This window comes from Euprymna scolopes, chromosome 32, assembly GCF_053919585.1.
Source record: "Euprymna scolopes isolate OS-2025 chromosome 32, ASM5391958v1, whole genome shotgun sequence".
Lineage (NCBI taxonomy): Eukaryota > Metazoa > Mollusca > Cephalopoda > Sepiida > Sepiolidae > Euprymna > Euprymna scolopes.
The window spans coordinates 50236848-50253593 of NC_136513.1; the positions used below are offsets into that span (position 1 = coordinate 50236848).

The 16746-nt window shown below is 31.6% G+C and overlaps 1 protein-coding gene across 28 annotated transcripts in view; it reads right to left on the reverse strand.

Moving 5' to 3' along the window:
- Positions 1-16746, reverse strand: part of LOC145256347 (spectrin beta chain-like) — a 648628-nt gene that overhangs the window by 38804 nt on the left and 593078 nt on the right. For all 28 annotated transcript variants that reach the window (XM_080115149.1, XM_080115145.1, XM_080115140.1 and 25 more), the window contains 14 exons: positions 16544-16634; positions 15573-15719; positions 14039-14302; positions 12943-13073; positions 12038-12224; positions 10582-10782; positions 9344-9552; positions 7607-7811; positions 5982-6245; positions 5112-5222; positions 2308-2552; positions 1681-1819; positions 996-1080; positions 425-516 (listed from right to left, as the gene is read on the reverse strand). In XM_080115149.1, the coding sequence (XP_079971275.1) occupies positions 425-516; positions 996-1080; positions 1681-1819; positions 2308-2552; positions 5112-5222; positions 5982-6245; positions 7607-7811; positions 9344-9552; positions 10582-10782; positions 12038-12224; positions 12943-13073; positions 14039-14302; positions 15573-15719; positions 16544-16634 (2371 nt within the window). The remainder of the gene's footprint in view (positions 1-424; positions 517-995; positions 1081-1680; positions 1820-2307; positions 2553-5111; positions 5223-5981; positions 6246-7606; positions 7812-9343; positions 9553-10581; positions 10783-12037; positions 12225-12942; positions 13074-14038; positions 14303-15572; positions 15720-16543; positions 16635-16746) is intronic.

The window sequence follows — 16746 nt, forward strand, 5'->3', positions numbered from 1 at the left end:
TTCACAAAAACGGTCCTTTAAATGTAGGTCTAAAGGGAGTCAAATGAAAACAGCAAGCTTTCTACATATAAAATGCTCAATATCTTTGTAGATAGAGCTATAAAACTAATAATAATGCATTTTGATTATTCACCCTTCAAAAGTGAATTTTTCAATTTCATGAAGATGTTATAAAAATTTAATTACAATTTAAACGCATGTAACATAAATGTATAAAATTAATTCTGAAGAATAATTGCAGGAAAATATATCTATTTTTTTCCAGGTTGAAAAATATTTAAAAGACTATTATATATATATATATATATATATATATATATATATATATATATATATATATATAGAGAGAGAGAGAGAGAGAGAGTTAATTCACAAAATGACAATTAGGTCCATACATGAAAATTCAAGTACATAAATAACTTACACCCAAATCTTGGTTCTGTAAATAGGGTTCTTGGGCCATGAGCCAAGCTTCGGCCACAGCGGCATCACGAGCAAATTGGTAAACTTCCAAAACTGAAAGGATGCAAATAATTCAAAAAGTTACAAACAGAAGACTTGGAAGGTTAAAACATTATTCACCAGATTAGTATTAAATGGAAGATTGTTTTTATTTGTTTTTATTTAAAAAAAATAAAATAAAAAGAGTTAATAAAAACAATTCAGAAGATAGAAAACATTTATTTCACATATCCGGGGGGGGGGGGGGATACATTTTTAAAAAAGTTAACTCGCATCAAGATGACAGGATGAAATTTAAAAAAAAAAGAAAAGAAAAAGTTTTGCTCCAATCTTTGATTAGAAAACATTCTGGAGCACAAAAGTTTGTTCATTTCAATGGTACCACTCCCATCTTTGCAACTCTTCAACTTATTGAGTTAAAAAAATAGGAGGATTTACTTTTGAAACAACCCTCATATTTATGAACAGTTGTATAAAGGGTAAGGTATCAATTACAAAGGGAGTCAACAAGAAAGAAGAGAAAAAAAACTTACTGAGCTGCAAATATTCCCATCTCTCATCCCACTGCTCATTCATGGAATGCCTTTGTGATGTTAACTGTATTAATTTTTCTCTTACCTAAATAAAATGATGTACAAAAACAAATACTTTAAAAAAATATTCTTTATAAAAAAAGGTAAAATATACATTAATTTTCAATCAACTTTGTAATCAACAGAAAAAAAAAGTTTAAAAAAAAAAAAAAAACTTAACAGATAACAAAAACCTTTGAATTATCGAAAAAAAAAAAAAAAAAAATTTTTTCAAAATTTTACTTGGAAACTTGTTAAAAGAGCTAACGTTCCATCATGATTTAACGTGTGAAAATAAACAACTGTCTGTAGTTTATGTTTTCTTTTAGACATTAGTACACAAACCAATACAAATAAAAGAAAGCTCATTTTTGCATTCTGCAAGACTTCTGTTCCAGGTTAAAATTGTATGTCTTCATGGCATTTGAAGTCGCATTCTTTCAGAGATACAAATCGTTCGTATTAGCAGATGTTCTATTCAGAGTCTCAGAATTAACTTTTTCTTTAATAGTTACATCGACTTTGTAAAATTTGTTGTTCTTCAAACAAACAATACAGCTGAACTCGCTAGCAGGGTTATGTTTTAGATAAACATTTACGTGCATTGTACGTATGTAGCTAGGACAAAGAATTGCCGTCAACTTACTTCACTGGATCGGTAATGCTTGCGTGTTAAAAGATCTCTTCCTAAGTTTATACAAATAGCAAAGTTTTCTTCTCGTGCATCGATTTCTGCTTTCAAACTCTGGTGGTTGTTCATAAGCAATTCTACGCCAGAAACATCCCTGGAAAGCAAAAAGGTTGCATTGGTAAGATGGAGATACAGATACAGTTGATTAGAGATAAACATTGGAATGATTAAGTTTTTAATTGTTAGAATCATTAAAATTCAATATTATCCTGAATGTCAGCAGGATTGTATTTTTTATTTAAAATGGAGAAAAAAAAAAAGATAAAAAAGGAAAAGGAAAAATAACAAAGAGAAAAAGAAAGAGGATAAAAAGAAAAGGAAAAAGAAGGAAAACAAGGAAAAAAAAGAGCAATAAAAGAGAAAGAGAGAAAAAAGATAGAGAAAAAGAGAAAAGGAGAAACAGGAAAGTGAAAGGGAGAAAGAGGTGGGGGATAAAAATTGATTTCCTTATTTTCAAGTATTCCGTATAAGAAAATGAAACAATGTAAAACATTTTTCAGCTCACAACTTTGTCAAACTGAAAACATTAAATAAATCTGTTTAATTTTGGAAAAAAAAAAAAATTGAAAAATGAAAACCAACCGAGGTTTTTCTTGGGTGCTCATCTGTCGTCTGATATCTTCCATCCACAACATGAGATCTCGGACCATGTTAAAGAATTTGTAAAGGTCACTAGCGTCAGCAAGTCTCATTCTCCGGCTTTCAACCATCATTTGCAAATTACGCCAAGCGTTTACGACATCAGATTCCCAGCTTTGGATTTCGCGCGCCTTCTCTCCAGCATATCCAACTTGAAGGCGGGCCGATTCCTCTTGGATTAAATGGACCTAAGATGGAAGAAAGAAAACATTCAAATGTGAAATTATTGATTATATTAGTTTTACTTTCATTATTTTAAGTGAGAAGCGAAAATAACTTTGGACATTGAATAAAAATCCTGAAAATTCATGACACAAATCATTGGCGAGATGAAGGCATTGTTGACATACATAAATTTTACAAAATCATGACTATTGCATGAATAAACTATTAACATGTCGAAAAGGGAGAAAAAAAACCTTTGAATCTAGATTAAATATTAAAAAAAAAAAAATGTCTTAAACTAAAATGTACATCTAATAAAAATGTGACATTTCATGGTTAAGTCCGAAAATTCAGAACTTCCACTTTTTACATTTCTATAGTTTGTTGTTTTTTTCATAGCATAAATGTTAAACATTTATGCTATGAAAAAAAAAAAAAAAATTAATGCAAATTTTTTTTTTTACATTTCTATAAATGGTGTCTTTTTGTAATATATTTATGTCTTTCATGAGTCTTACTACATAATTTTGTCAGAAATAATGAATGAAAGTTTTTTATTAGCACTTTTTTGTGTTATAAAAAAAACATCTAAAAGTTTCTTAAAATGAATAAACAGAATTTTATTATAAATAATGTTTGAAAGTTTTTAAGTAGTTTCATATTGTTTTGTATTTCGTTTCATGTTTACTGACTTCCATTCCATGTTAAGGGAAACAGAGTCCACTTCCAGTGTCTTAACTTTGAATACTGAATTTTTAGACATACCCCATATCGTGATTAAAAAATTGTCTAAATGTCTCAAATTTGATTGCAGTCTATAATTTGTTTTGTTTAACAAGCTTTTCTTTTTAACGCAGGATCTTAAAATAAAAGAAAGTTAATATTCAAAACTGACTGAAAATGCCCTTCTTGAATTAAAATATTTTGGTGCAAGTCCAGAGTTCAACCTCACAAAAAAAGAAAAAAAAAAGAAAAAAAAAAAAAAAAAATCTTCATGTACAGACCTGTCAGATAACAAAAAATGTCATTCCAAAATTCACGTAAACTGATCAAATTTTACGATTTTTTAAAATTAATAGTATATTGTAGCAATTACAAGGTTGATTCTGATTTCATTTTTTTTTTTTTTTTGAAGATGTTAAGATGAAGGAAACCAGAGATGAATTTTAAACATGGAGGATCAAGACAATGTCTTGCTTCCTCATAAAATTTGATTTTCTTAGTTAAAAAAGAAAAAAATCATCAATGTGTGATTTTGTGGAATATGACATTTTTGTTCTATGACAAGTATGCACATCAAAGATTTTCTATATCTTTATTTTGTTAATTAAGTTGAATTCAGGACTTGCATTAATATTTCATAATGGATTAAATAATTTGCATCTCAAGAAAAAAAAACTTGGTTTGATTAAATTTTCTGAAAAAAAATTCCAAATCAAATTTAAAGCTAATTAGAATATAACATATCACAAAAAAAATTGCTTTATGCAAATGTTGGTTAACGATTTTCAAAGAATTCATATTTCGATTATTTGGACTACTGTTCTCATATTGAGAGTCATTTTCAAAACGTTTAGCTTGATGTAACCTCCAACCGTTTTCAGATGTTGGAATTTCAAATGGAATCCTTCATTTAATGAGGGTAGCATCTTATTCCATTCAGTTCTAATTCACAATAGTATTTACGGTCGCCCACACTGAGGTCATTTTTATAACTGAATTTTTCCAAACACTAACTACTGCAGCACATGTCCTTGCAAACATTTTTAGTATAAATTTTAGAAGCTTTAAACCTATTTTATTTCTAGATGTAAATATCGTTAGTTATTACTATATATATTTTGTCTCTTATTTACAATTAACAGTTCCCTTATTGTATTAAATTCTATACTAGGTCTACTTAGTAGTTGATCGTCACCCAACATATGCGCTGCTCCTTTGAATTGTCTTACCCTCCATTGTTTTTCTATAATTTTTACTTTGTCCCATAAGGGTAGATGATTTCCCTTTTTCTATCTATATATTGTCAGCCATACCAGATTTTTCAATCTTTCCAGATGTTATGGCTTTATTTTTGGTGAACTGAAATGTCTCTTCTTTGTATAGTATTTCACAGTTACATGGGATCTCAAATACACAATTCTTAGTCATGATTTTTTCTGTAGAGAGCTTGACTCACACATAACATTTTTGAGGAGTTGAATCGCTCTTGAATGCTGTCCTGATGTCACATGAATTATTTTTTGAATATTTTTTTTCTGACAAGCCTTTCATGTCTGGCATCCTTCTATGTTTGGATTAGGAGCTGATGCCAGGCTCTCTGGATAGTCAAAAGTTTCTCTTAAACTGTCTCTTCTTAATATGCATGTAACCTCTGGCCATTCTTCAGGTCTGCAGTTATATTGACCGAAATGTTGTGAAAATGACACTCAAGATAAGAAGAGTACTCTGAAGAATCCAAATAAGACAAATTCTCATCTCATGAATTCAGAAATGTAATTTCAAAGAATTGTTTCAACAAAATTTTTTTAAATAAATTTGTTTTTTTTGTGATTGAATTTTGAAATTGAAATGTAACTCACTTGATTTCCAAGGGTAACAAGATCGTGTTCAAAGTTAGCGTTCTTTCTCTGTAAGACAGCCACACTCTGGGCGTCTCTTCCAACTTCTTCTGGGATGTAGTTCTTCTTTTCCTAAATGGGAAAGAAATTAAAATTATTTTTAAAAAATATGAAATGAAAATAGCAAAAAAAAAAAAGCAATCGATGTGAGAAAATTATTTCATTGCAAAATATTTAAGGATTGAAATGAATGAAATGAATAATGGAAGTGTATACAAATAAAACAGGGAAAAAGCAAAAGTTTTTATGTCAACAAAATTATTTTAAAGAAGGCGAAGAAGGGAAGATGGTTCAAAAGAGAGGGGGAGGGGAATAGGATTCTATAGAGAAAGGGGGAGAAGAAATAAAGGAAGAAGGAAGCTTGAGAGAGAAAGAGAAATTAGAGGAAAAAGGAAAGGCAAGTTTTAAAAGGAAGATGGAGGGAATATGATTCTAGAGAGAGGGGGGAGGGGGGACACAAACAGTGATTTTTATAGGGAAAGGATAAAGACAAAAGATGGCTCCAATGAGAGAGGTGGCTAGAAAATGGACGAGATACAGAAGAGAAGGTTGATAAATGAGTGGAGGTGGTTTCAAAAAGAGAAGGAGTTTCTAAAGAGGGGTGGGGTGAGTGAAGTCAACAACCAAACTAAAAAAAGAAGAAGTTAAACAAAAATATTTTTATTCTTCTTTAATTTTTTTAAACGAGAAAAACATTTTTGTTTGCAATTTTCATTTTATAATCACAATTAGACTAAAATGGCAAAAACTTGGACAAAGTAGTTCCTTAAAGGAAACGTGACGGTTATAAAGAAAAAAGAATATTAAATATAAAAAAAGTGATTAACTTACTTGGATTCTCTCCAAGGTCTCTTTGCAGTCGTGGTTGAATTTCCATAATTCCCATGAGGCTTGCAACATTTGTGTCCGGGTGTCAATTAATTCCAGGAGGTCAGTCCATGCCTCGTTCAGGTTGTCCTTCCACTGAGCAATGATTGGTGCGTCAGAGTGCTCAGCAGCTATCAGGGTATCACAGATTTTGCAGGCTGTAGCCACACGATCTTGACCGATATTCTCGGTGTCTCGAGCAAACTCTTTAAAACGTTCTTTCAATGTCTACAAGAGAAACATGGCAAGTAAATAAATTTTTTTTTCTTGCATGACAAAACCGATGAAAAATATTCCATGCAAAATTATGTCCTAAGTTAATCATCAGGGTAAAATGGAAGATTATAAAATAAAATAAAAATATTAACGATAGAAAACACAAGAATAATGTAGTAAGCGATAGATTGAATTAACAAGTTTTTTCTTTTTATAAAAAAAGAAGCAGACAATTCTATTGTCCTTGTTTACGACAGATACTATACTTTGTTTCTAATTAAAGGAATGAAAGACGTATTTCTCTTCCATCGCAAGAAGGAATGGGATTGAGAAACCTGAGCCCATGGGCAGAGGCATTCTGACCTGCAAAAAATGCCTGGAAAACTCCGCTGGCATTCTCTGGTAAGGGCACCTCAGGCAATTAGCAATAAATTAACCCCTTCTCAAAAAGAGAAAGCAAAAGTCTGGAAGAACGGACTTTCTAGAACTGCATAGGAACCAATCAACAGAGAAAAAAAAACATTATGGGAATGGTCTAGACAATGTTGATTTTGATGTCTGAACTAACAATATTTTGCTTTGTTATTAAATAAATCTAAAAAGAATTTTAATGATAAAAGAGCAAAGATTTTCAGCAATAAACCGGAGATGTTTATTGCAAATAATCTAATTGACAAATAACTGTCATAAGTTTGCCAGTAAAACTAATGAATCAAAATGGATTTGAAATCCGTGTAGCAATTCCAAAGTTCCATAAAAACATACGAAAAGTTTTGACTAGGGCTCTGACAACAGAATATTCTTTTCATTCTTTTGACTCAAGTATATATCTGACAAAGTAAGACATAGTAAATAAACCGAGAACGACATCAGTCTATATAAAAACATAAGATATTAACGGATATATACTCAAGAGTCAAAACAATGAAAAGAATATGCTGTTGTCACATTCCTACTGATGACACCACTGCAATTTAATCCCTTGGTGATTAAAGAACAGCTGTTAAAACTGAAATCATGCTATTTTCCTGCACTTTTCAGTTTATTGTCTCTCAATACTAAAAGGTCAATCTGACCAAAGACGTATTGATGCACGTCAAATCCATATGAATCATTCCAATCAATTCTTGTAAATTTCTTATCCCATGTTTGGGATTTGTAATGTGATATTATAAACAAACACTCAACCATAAATAATTGAATATCTACATGCAACATTTGATAACTGTTAGATTTCACGTTCAATCAACTATTGTCAAAACAGATACAAATATTTATTTACATTTACATAAATCTCCATTCCATATAAGTTCTTTATAAAAATGACAAGGTCCATAAAAAAAAAATATATATATATGTATAAAAACACTTACAGTAACATGTTCATATTCTTGTCCGAGTTCCTGGGATTTAGCCACCACTTCCCTCTCGGCAATCCATTGCAATAGATCTTCGATTTCCCGACTCAGCATATAGAGCTTGAGAACTTCTTCCAGTTTACCGCGTCTTTCTTGAGCCAAGTCTTTAAGCCCAGCATAAAGTTTGTCAACTTGGGCTTGACGAACAGCAATTTGTTCACTGTTGAAACAAAATAAAAACAAAATTGTTATCATGTTCGTCTATAGAATCATACGATTTAGTTTTTATGTTTAAGATTCATTGGTTTTCATTGCACGATTCCAATATCAATTAAGTTTGCTACATAAACGAACACAAGTCATAGTTTAAGGCGTTTGGATTATCAGATTGTCTGAGATGAGCAATATGAAAACAAAGTGTAATCTCGCCTGATGTAGCAATCTATATGTTCGCCACACATGATTTATATAATAAGCGTTAACAGACTTTGAAATTCTGCGGCATTTAGTTCAAAACACTTTATCTGGGATTGCATATGAGGATACATAGTCTACGTTCAGTATCAAAAGACAATGGATACCCCCTGTAAGAGTAGCTGTGAGGCAAGGGTTGCACAATCTCCAACCACACTTCTCCTGAACTGACACTACTAGAGTCCAGTGGCAAGGAGAACTCAAAGATGACTGGAAACGATCGTAACGTGGGTACAAACAAGAGGAACAAACAAAATAAATCCGACTTTGCTTTTCTTTATGTTTTACCAAAAGACATTTATTAGCGGTACTTTCCAAACAATGCTTGCTTCTTATTTTTTCTAACTGTTCATTTCATCTGCCACAAGATTAACAAAGCTCCAGCATCTCGACATCTGCTTAAAAGTCTCTTGCTGCCATTGCAGGCCACACTTCCATCTCACCTGGCTCGTGTTTTTCTTTCTCCACATGTCGGCTGTAAACAGGCATTTCTCATCTTTACACTGCCATCTTTTTCGAAGCGCACTTTGCTTCTTCCAACCATATGGTATCCCTTTTTTTTTCTTTCTTTTCATGCACACTTCCTAATTTGCATATGTGTTTTTTTTCGGCTACTGCTGCTAATATCTTTGCAAGCCAGCTATCTTACAGCTGCTGCTGCTATTTTCCCACGCACTCATACATGCTTTGTTATACTATGTCAAGATATGCAAAGAGCACATACAAAACCTGGGATTCGCAAATTGTCACCCATTAAATACTGACTGAACTCAACGTTGTTTAACTTTGGTAATCAAGCAAGAACTGGTCTGTCAACATTATTGGCTGTATATAATGTGGTCATTATTATTAAAAGTTTCTAAAAACAAAACCAATTAAAAAAGAATGTTTTTTTTTTTTTTTTTTCAAATTAATTTTTTTTATGTAAGACAAAACACAACACATAAGTTGTATCTGCAAGCTGTTGGAGGTTTCCCCATGATGCAGTGAAATCATTTGAGTTTTTATTACTTGCTTATACAGAAAATAAATTTTCAGCCGTTAGATCAACAGTTACGGGTTCTCCAATTAAAAATGCAAGCTAATCCACTAGCTAATTTTGATTTTTAGGTGATTACTGTAAAATCAGTTAATTATTAGTTGTCTGTACCAGTCTAAATTTGTCAAATAAATTATGTTATTATATTTTGATTTGTCAGCTTAAATGCGATATGGGTTTGACCTTGAAAATCCAGCAAGGAAACTAAATATATAACTAAAGTAAAAAGATGTGCTTACCTTTCCGGATGTTCTTGTTCAATAAGATGTCTGCTTCTCTCACCCAACTGGCGCACCACATCTGTGTAGTCCTCAACAGCAGATTCCAAGTTCTGGTGTTTCTTCAACATATTCTGCGCTCCGATCTCATCCTTGGCCCGCTCCTCACCCATCATGTACAATTCTTGTTCACTCATCCAAGATTCTGCCTCGGAAGTATCTTGATAATACTGAAAAAGAAAGAAAAGCCAGTTTTCACACTTGTTAAAAAAACTGTCAATCAATCTATAACAAAATGATACTAGTTTCACATTCAGAATTTCCTTTAACCTTTTTTTTTTTTTTTTTTTTTTTTTTTTCAGAAGTTTAATTTTATTTCCGCTTAGATTGATTAAAAAAATAAAAGTAATCAAAATAAGCTAAGGCAATTTCATATTCATAATTATGCTAACACCTTTCATCCCTTTTCTAAAAAGATAGCTTGATTCCTAAAGATTGCAAAAAAGTCATTTTAATTTTAGCTGATGTCACTGCAATGTCAAATATGAAATTAACTAAAAGACACTTTCTTGATCTCCAGACTAGGATCAAAGTGTTGTATCTGCTCAGTCAAAAGATGGTACAATTATATTGTCGGGTCTGCGCATTCACATCAGATATCAATAGAATGGAAATATGTACATACCCTTATACAGAGTTTGGAGATATTGAAGGCACCTCGTATCTTGTCTAAGTTTCTAGACTTTTTTTTTGTACAGACATTTAAAATTGTTGTAGACTCTTGAAAATTCAGTATGTTATTGCTATACATCTTATGAGATGATTGACCAATTTTAATGATTTCCGGTTCAAATGAATAGCGAGAGCAGGAATTAGAATACACCCTACTAAAGCCTAATTGTCACAGCTGGTGAATATTAAAAATGCAATCTGGATGCGAGGACACTTTAGAAGAACGATATGCAATAAAATTCTGTTTTAAATTTGGAAAAAATGCCACAAATGTATGGATGGCCTTTGGAGCATCTTGCTTAAATCGACCATCATTTTTTGAGTGGCATAAGAGATTCCAAAGAATGCACGGGAGTCTGTGAGAGATGATGAGAGGTGGTGGAGAAATAAGGAAATCAGAACACCAAAGGACTGTCGTGTCTACAGAGATAAGTACACAGTTTGATGTAAGTGTTGAACTGACATCAAACTCATATGAGAAAAAGAGTGAGACAGAGAAAGAGAGAGAGATGTAATTGTTTACTTACTTGTTGGGCAGTATCCGAGAGCAGAAGGCGGGCTTTCCTTGCCTCAACAGAGTCATTGAGGGCCTTCCATTTGCTACCAAGGTCATTAATAAGAACCTCAAATTCATCAGATTGGGGATGTTTTTCGTCAATCAGCTCGCGCCCAACAGCAATGACACTGTTAATGCGAGGCTCGTGGTTTTCTATCTCAGTTTGCAAGGACTGAAGAGAAAAGAGAAAAGAAAGTCAATATTTAAAAAAAGAAAATATCAAGAAATATCTAACGAAATAACAGAAATAGTTTATAATAAGGCAGCACAGAAATCACAATGACATTACTCCTAGTCGAATACGATGATGGCGAAACACCTGCAACTCCTACAGATATTAGAAAATGTAATAATATAGCAGAGACAGTCATTAATATGCTACGTAAATTTCAATCCGTGAGAATAAGAATTACACTCATGCTTCCAACTACGACAGATTGCCTGGACATCTATCCCACCATCTATCTCTGACTGGCCCTCTTAAAAAAAAAAAAAAAAAAAAAAAGGTATAGACAATACAACGGCACCGCATTTATAAAGTTAAAACTGATACGTTTTTTTTTTGTACCAACAAGATAATTTTAGTTTTATAATCACAAAAATTTGTGAACTTTTAAATCTGCTTTCGTCTATATTTATTGGCGAGGTTAGATTTCCACATTTTATTCTATCATTTCAAGTTTGAATCTACTCCCTTAAAAAAAAAAAAAAAAAAAAAAATGCATCAAGCAGAAACAAGTTAAAAACAGGATATTACAACAAAATCTGACACTCAACAAAAAATAAACAATAAACACCAGAAGATACCGAGGAGCGCTGTGAAGCATTGGATGGACGAAAGCACCGCTCAACATTCTCTACATCTGCACACAGGGCCAAGACAACCTAGACAGGCCTGCTCAACAATGTTCCTCACCACAGGTTGACGAACTTGTGACTGCCCTCCTTATTCGACTGCAACCATCTCAACTATTTCTTCTGGAGCATAATCAAGATTAAGACCAACAAGCATGCCCATAACAGTTGACTCTCTGAAGGTTGCCATCTTGGAGACATTTACTGTGATAGATAAGGACATGGTTGCCAAAGCTTTCATTTTATAACTGCCTTGAGATGATCAGCTCCAGCGATGGCAGTTATGTTGGAAAATAATGTAGCATATAACTGTGTAGCTAAATAAACTGTCGGGTCTCTACATATAAAACTTTTGCTTTTATTGTCCATTTCATTTTCTTTGCTGTCAAGTGTCGGATTTTGCTGCAACATCCTTTATCTTGGAAAACTTCATTGACCAAAACTGAATTCAAATTAAATGCAATTCAATACTAAAGTACACGAGAGAGTGTGAACTTGTTTGAAGTGGATATATTTTTTAGCTTTACATCAAACTTTACGTCGAGAAATACAAAAAGAAAATGTCTTCTTACATGAGTCTTTTTCATGAGCAGTTGAACACTAAGAAGGCTGTTTCCGTAATTGTTGGATGTAGCTAAAGGCATCTTCTCTTCGATCCACATCTTCTCGTCTTCAACATCACGTTGAAACTGGTGGATACGCTTCACTTTTTCAAGTTCAGCGCGCCTCTTCAACAAAGGTTCCTGAATTCTCGAGAATCTAAAAACAAATATCATGTTTATTAATTATAACCAATTTTGATAATATTCATTGCATTAATGTCCCAAAAAAAAAAAAAAAAAAAAAAAAAAAAAAAAAAAAACACAGGAGCATTACTTTCAAAATAATTATTTTCTAATTCATATTTGGTTAGAATATATATGTAGAAATTACTAATCACAAAATTTGTACAGATAACTTCTTAATCACAAAAGCCAAAGAAATAAATTATCTATTAAGATATTTTTATATATGTTCAGATATTTCTTTTTTTTTATTTAAAATAAGTTTTGTGTATCAAGATATATGTGGTTAGTAGAATCTATTGTGATAGTCATAAAAAAAGATTACATGTGGTTAGTAGAATCTATTGTGATAGTCATAAAAAAAAGATTATATGTGGTTAGTAGAATCTATTGTGATAGTCATAAAAAAAAGATTATATGTGGTTAGTAGAATCTATTGTGATAGTCATAAAAAAAGATATATGTGGTTAGTAGAATCTATTGTGATAGTCATAAAAAAAAAGATATATGTGGTTAGTAGAATCTATTGTGATAGTCATAAAAAAAGATTATATGTGGTTAGTAGAATCTATTGTGATAGTCATAAAAAAAAAGATATATGTGGTTAGTAGAACTTATTGTGATAGTCATAAAAAAAAAGATTATATGTGGTTAGTAGAATCTATTGCGATGGTCATAAAAAAAAAACTAACCGTTCAGCAACAGCTGCTTTACGAGCCTCAATTTCAGCTTCCTTATTGGGGTCCATGCGCTTCAAGTGACTGGCTTGGCTTCCAAGTTCATTGACCTGACTGGCCTTCAATTTCATCTGTGATTCCAGTTGCTATACAGAACGAACAAGAAATGAATTAAAAAAATCCAAGCAAAAACTTTCAAAAGTCAGTGAACATTTATACGAACTAAACTTTATTGAAATTATAGATATAGCATTTTTTATTTTTGCATTTAGTTAAAACGGTTGTGAAAAATACATGTATTACAAAAGTAGGTTGATAAAATATTGCTTAACATTGAAATGTAATTTTCAGTGTATTTTTGGAATTCAAGGCTTATTTTAACAGGTTGTGAGTTAAGAAAAAAAACAAAAAACATTTGTACTTTGTTCCTATTTATTTACTTCAAACTTGAAGACTGGGATTTGTAAGTTGTGGAAAAACACCAAACCCCTGATCAAGGAAAGACGATGAAATGAATGATGAACCCCAAAATAAAGAGGTAACAAGAGTTCAAATCTAACTGCCCTTAAAAAGGAATCAAATACAAAGGAAAAATTTCTCTCAATCTGATAATGAAAATGTGAAAAAAAAATGATAGATGAGCTATTTCAAACTCACGATCTTCAAGAACAATATCGGGTCCATTTCTGTTATACAGGCTGCACATAACTAATTGAAGTCATTTAATAAAAATACAGAATGTTATTTTTAACGTAAGAAATAATAACCACACAAATGATTTCCATACAAATACAAAATATTTAACAGAAAAAAAAAAAAAAAAATTTCAGATTTGTATACAAATAAATTTGGAATCCAATAAAATCCAATTATTCTTTTTTTTTGTTTGAATGTAAAACAAATATTCTAAATATAGAAAAGCCAAACATCTTTAATGAGAAAAACTGAAACTTTAGCCATTAAATTTATACAATGTTTTTATGTAGCCTGCAAATGACATGCCCGGCCTAGCCTACTGATTGTGATGTGACCCGTCTCTCTACCATCAGTAGATCTGACCCTAAATATGAGAATACTTTTTACACCTGAAATAAAAAAAACTCCTACTCACATTTTGTTTCTGCATATTCAGATTAACGGTTGTCAAATCTTTGCCAAAATCTTCTGTGATGACTTGCGACTCAAGTTGATTGATCCATCCATCAATATCATCGCAGCTCTGTTCATAGAGTACAGAGCGGTTAGCATCAAAGAGGCGTTCGCCTTTGTCCTTAGTTGTGTTCTCCAGCTCTTCCCATTGGGTGCTGAGTCCTTCGAGGACTGGACCAATCTGTTCAGCAGCTTCTGGTTTGTCTTTCAATAAGCCCTCACCAGCCTAAAGGCAGCAAATAAAAATTTTTTTAAAAATAGAATAACTTCAAAAAAGTTTACTTTTAGGGAAAATTCAAGTCAAAATAGAAGATATATTTATTCATGATGCCTTTTTGGAGATAAAATTTACTAGTATAGTAGGGCTAATCGGTGTTGTTTGGAACCATAAAAATAAAATAGAAGTTAAAAAAACCATGTGTGTAACATCTTTATTTGGAACTTCTTTCTCGTTGCTGTTTTTCCATATCTCTCAACTCTTATCTCTACCTAGGCCACTCCTCTTTCATTTTAATGTATTGAAAATAATATAAATCATTCACCTCTCCCCTATCTAATAGATAACATTGGAAACGGCTAGAAAACTGACCCCCTCCAACGAAATCTGTCAACCCTAAAAAATTTTTTTTTTTTAGATTTTAGATATTAATTATCTATAGCAATGGTGATCAAAATTACACAAATCTTATGGGTGTTTGTGTAGTTTTTGACTTTTATCTGGGCATAAAAATACACCGACAACTGCCCTTTTAAATAATAGATTATCTGTTATTAGCATATTAATTATTGAATGACACTATTAGAATTTTTGGTTGCAGACAAGAATTTCCTTTATTTGAGACTAAAAAAAAATATTGATCAGGATTAAATATGAAAATCGATTTAAAATAACACTTTTTATTTAATGCAGACCAATATTTGCTGTAAATTTTGAACGAAACAAAAACAAAAAAAGAAAAAATTTGATGTACACACCTGTGATGAAATGAAAATATCTTTAAAAAGTTATGTAAATTGATCTAGTAGTTTTATATTTATGAAGAAAATCATATTTAAGCAATTAATGGGAACTCAGACAACAAAATCTTGCAAGTTTGCATTATTGAGTTATCTTCCTTTGTTTTTGATTATTTTTTTTAAAAGATTGATTTTAAAATGGCTGACAAGACGGTCACTCTTTGGTTATTTATAAAATTTGATTTTCTTATTTAAAACAAAACTACTTGATCAATGTACGTAATTTTGATATTTCGGTTTTGTCATGGCTACGTACATCATACTGATTTGTCTTTACTTTTGTTTTTTAATAGAGGGGAATTCTAGACAAGAACTGATTTTTTTTTTTTTTTTTATTGGGGAGGGGGGAGGGGTAAAAAAAAAGCTATTATGCAAGAAAGTACTGAGGAAGGGCAGATGGGTTGACTTTAACTTGTTGAGTCAACATTTGTCCATTCTACAGTAGTTAAATGGGAGCAAGAAGTTGTGTGTATTCTTACCTGGTGAAGCCTGACTAAACGATCTTTATTGGCTGCAATTTCAGATTCAAATGCTTGATGTCGCATGTATTTGCTGTGGAGATTCTTGGCATCCCTGTACGTTTCATCTTGAGCCGCAGCCATTTTGTCTTGGAGCCAATCGCGCAACTAAAAAAAGAAAATGAGATAATCAATAACAAAAATAAGATCCTCTGTTAATGCTTAGAGAATCACAAGAATTTAATCACAAAAAATTCAAGATCAGCATTATAATTCAAGCAAAAGACAAAAAAAAATTGTCCAAACTTTTTATAAACATAGCTGAATCTAAGTTTAAATGTCAACATTTTTGAACAGCTACAGACTCGTACAGTGAACTATGGATTATTATTTTTTTTTTTTTTTTAATAATTTCAAATTTTATGTTTTTGTTTTTCTTTCCCCACATGCTTTTATTTTTCCTAACACTTCACCCACTCTCTCTTATGCATATGCCCCCCGCCCCAACTTGCTTTCTACTGTTTCCCTGCCTTACACCTCTACTTCTCATGTATTCAACCCACTAGATGCAACTATTTCTGATCCTCCCATTTTCTCTCCTCTGATTACCTTTCATGTCTAATCATATAAAATGTTCAGTTCTGTTTAATGTTTATTTATACAAAAAAAAAAAAAAAATGATCCAACAAAATTATTAGCTGTACCTATTCAGCATTGCCCAGAATGCAAGAAAGTCATTTCATTTTTTAACTCCCATTATATTCTTCAACATAAAATATTAGTTAGCCCTTAACTCCTCTGCTGATTTTTATTTTTAGGTGATTATTTAAAAATGTTTCATTTTATCAATTATATGAATGAAACTAAAATTTTAAAATTAGAGCAAGAAATGGTATACCATGAATAACAGGATACAACAACAACAAATGAAAATTGGATGAGCAGAAGTTTGACTTTGATCACACATTTCCATATTAAATATTATTACTTACTTCTTCGCATTCTTGAACAAACTGTTGCAACAACAATTGGTCCTTGAGACGTTCAAGTTGTTCATATGCTCGCTGCCTATTTGCATTGCGCCTAAAAAGAAGTTAAAGACGAAAGATAACATACTACTGCCATTGATCAAAGAAACAGAAAAATACCATCACTTTTGACAACTTTTTACAAATATAAAATTGCATTCCATTTT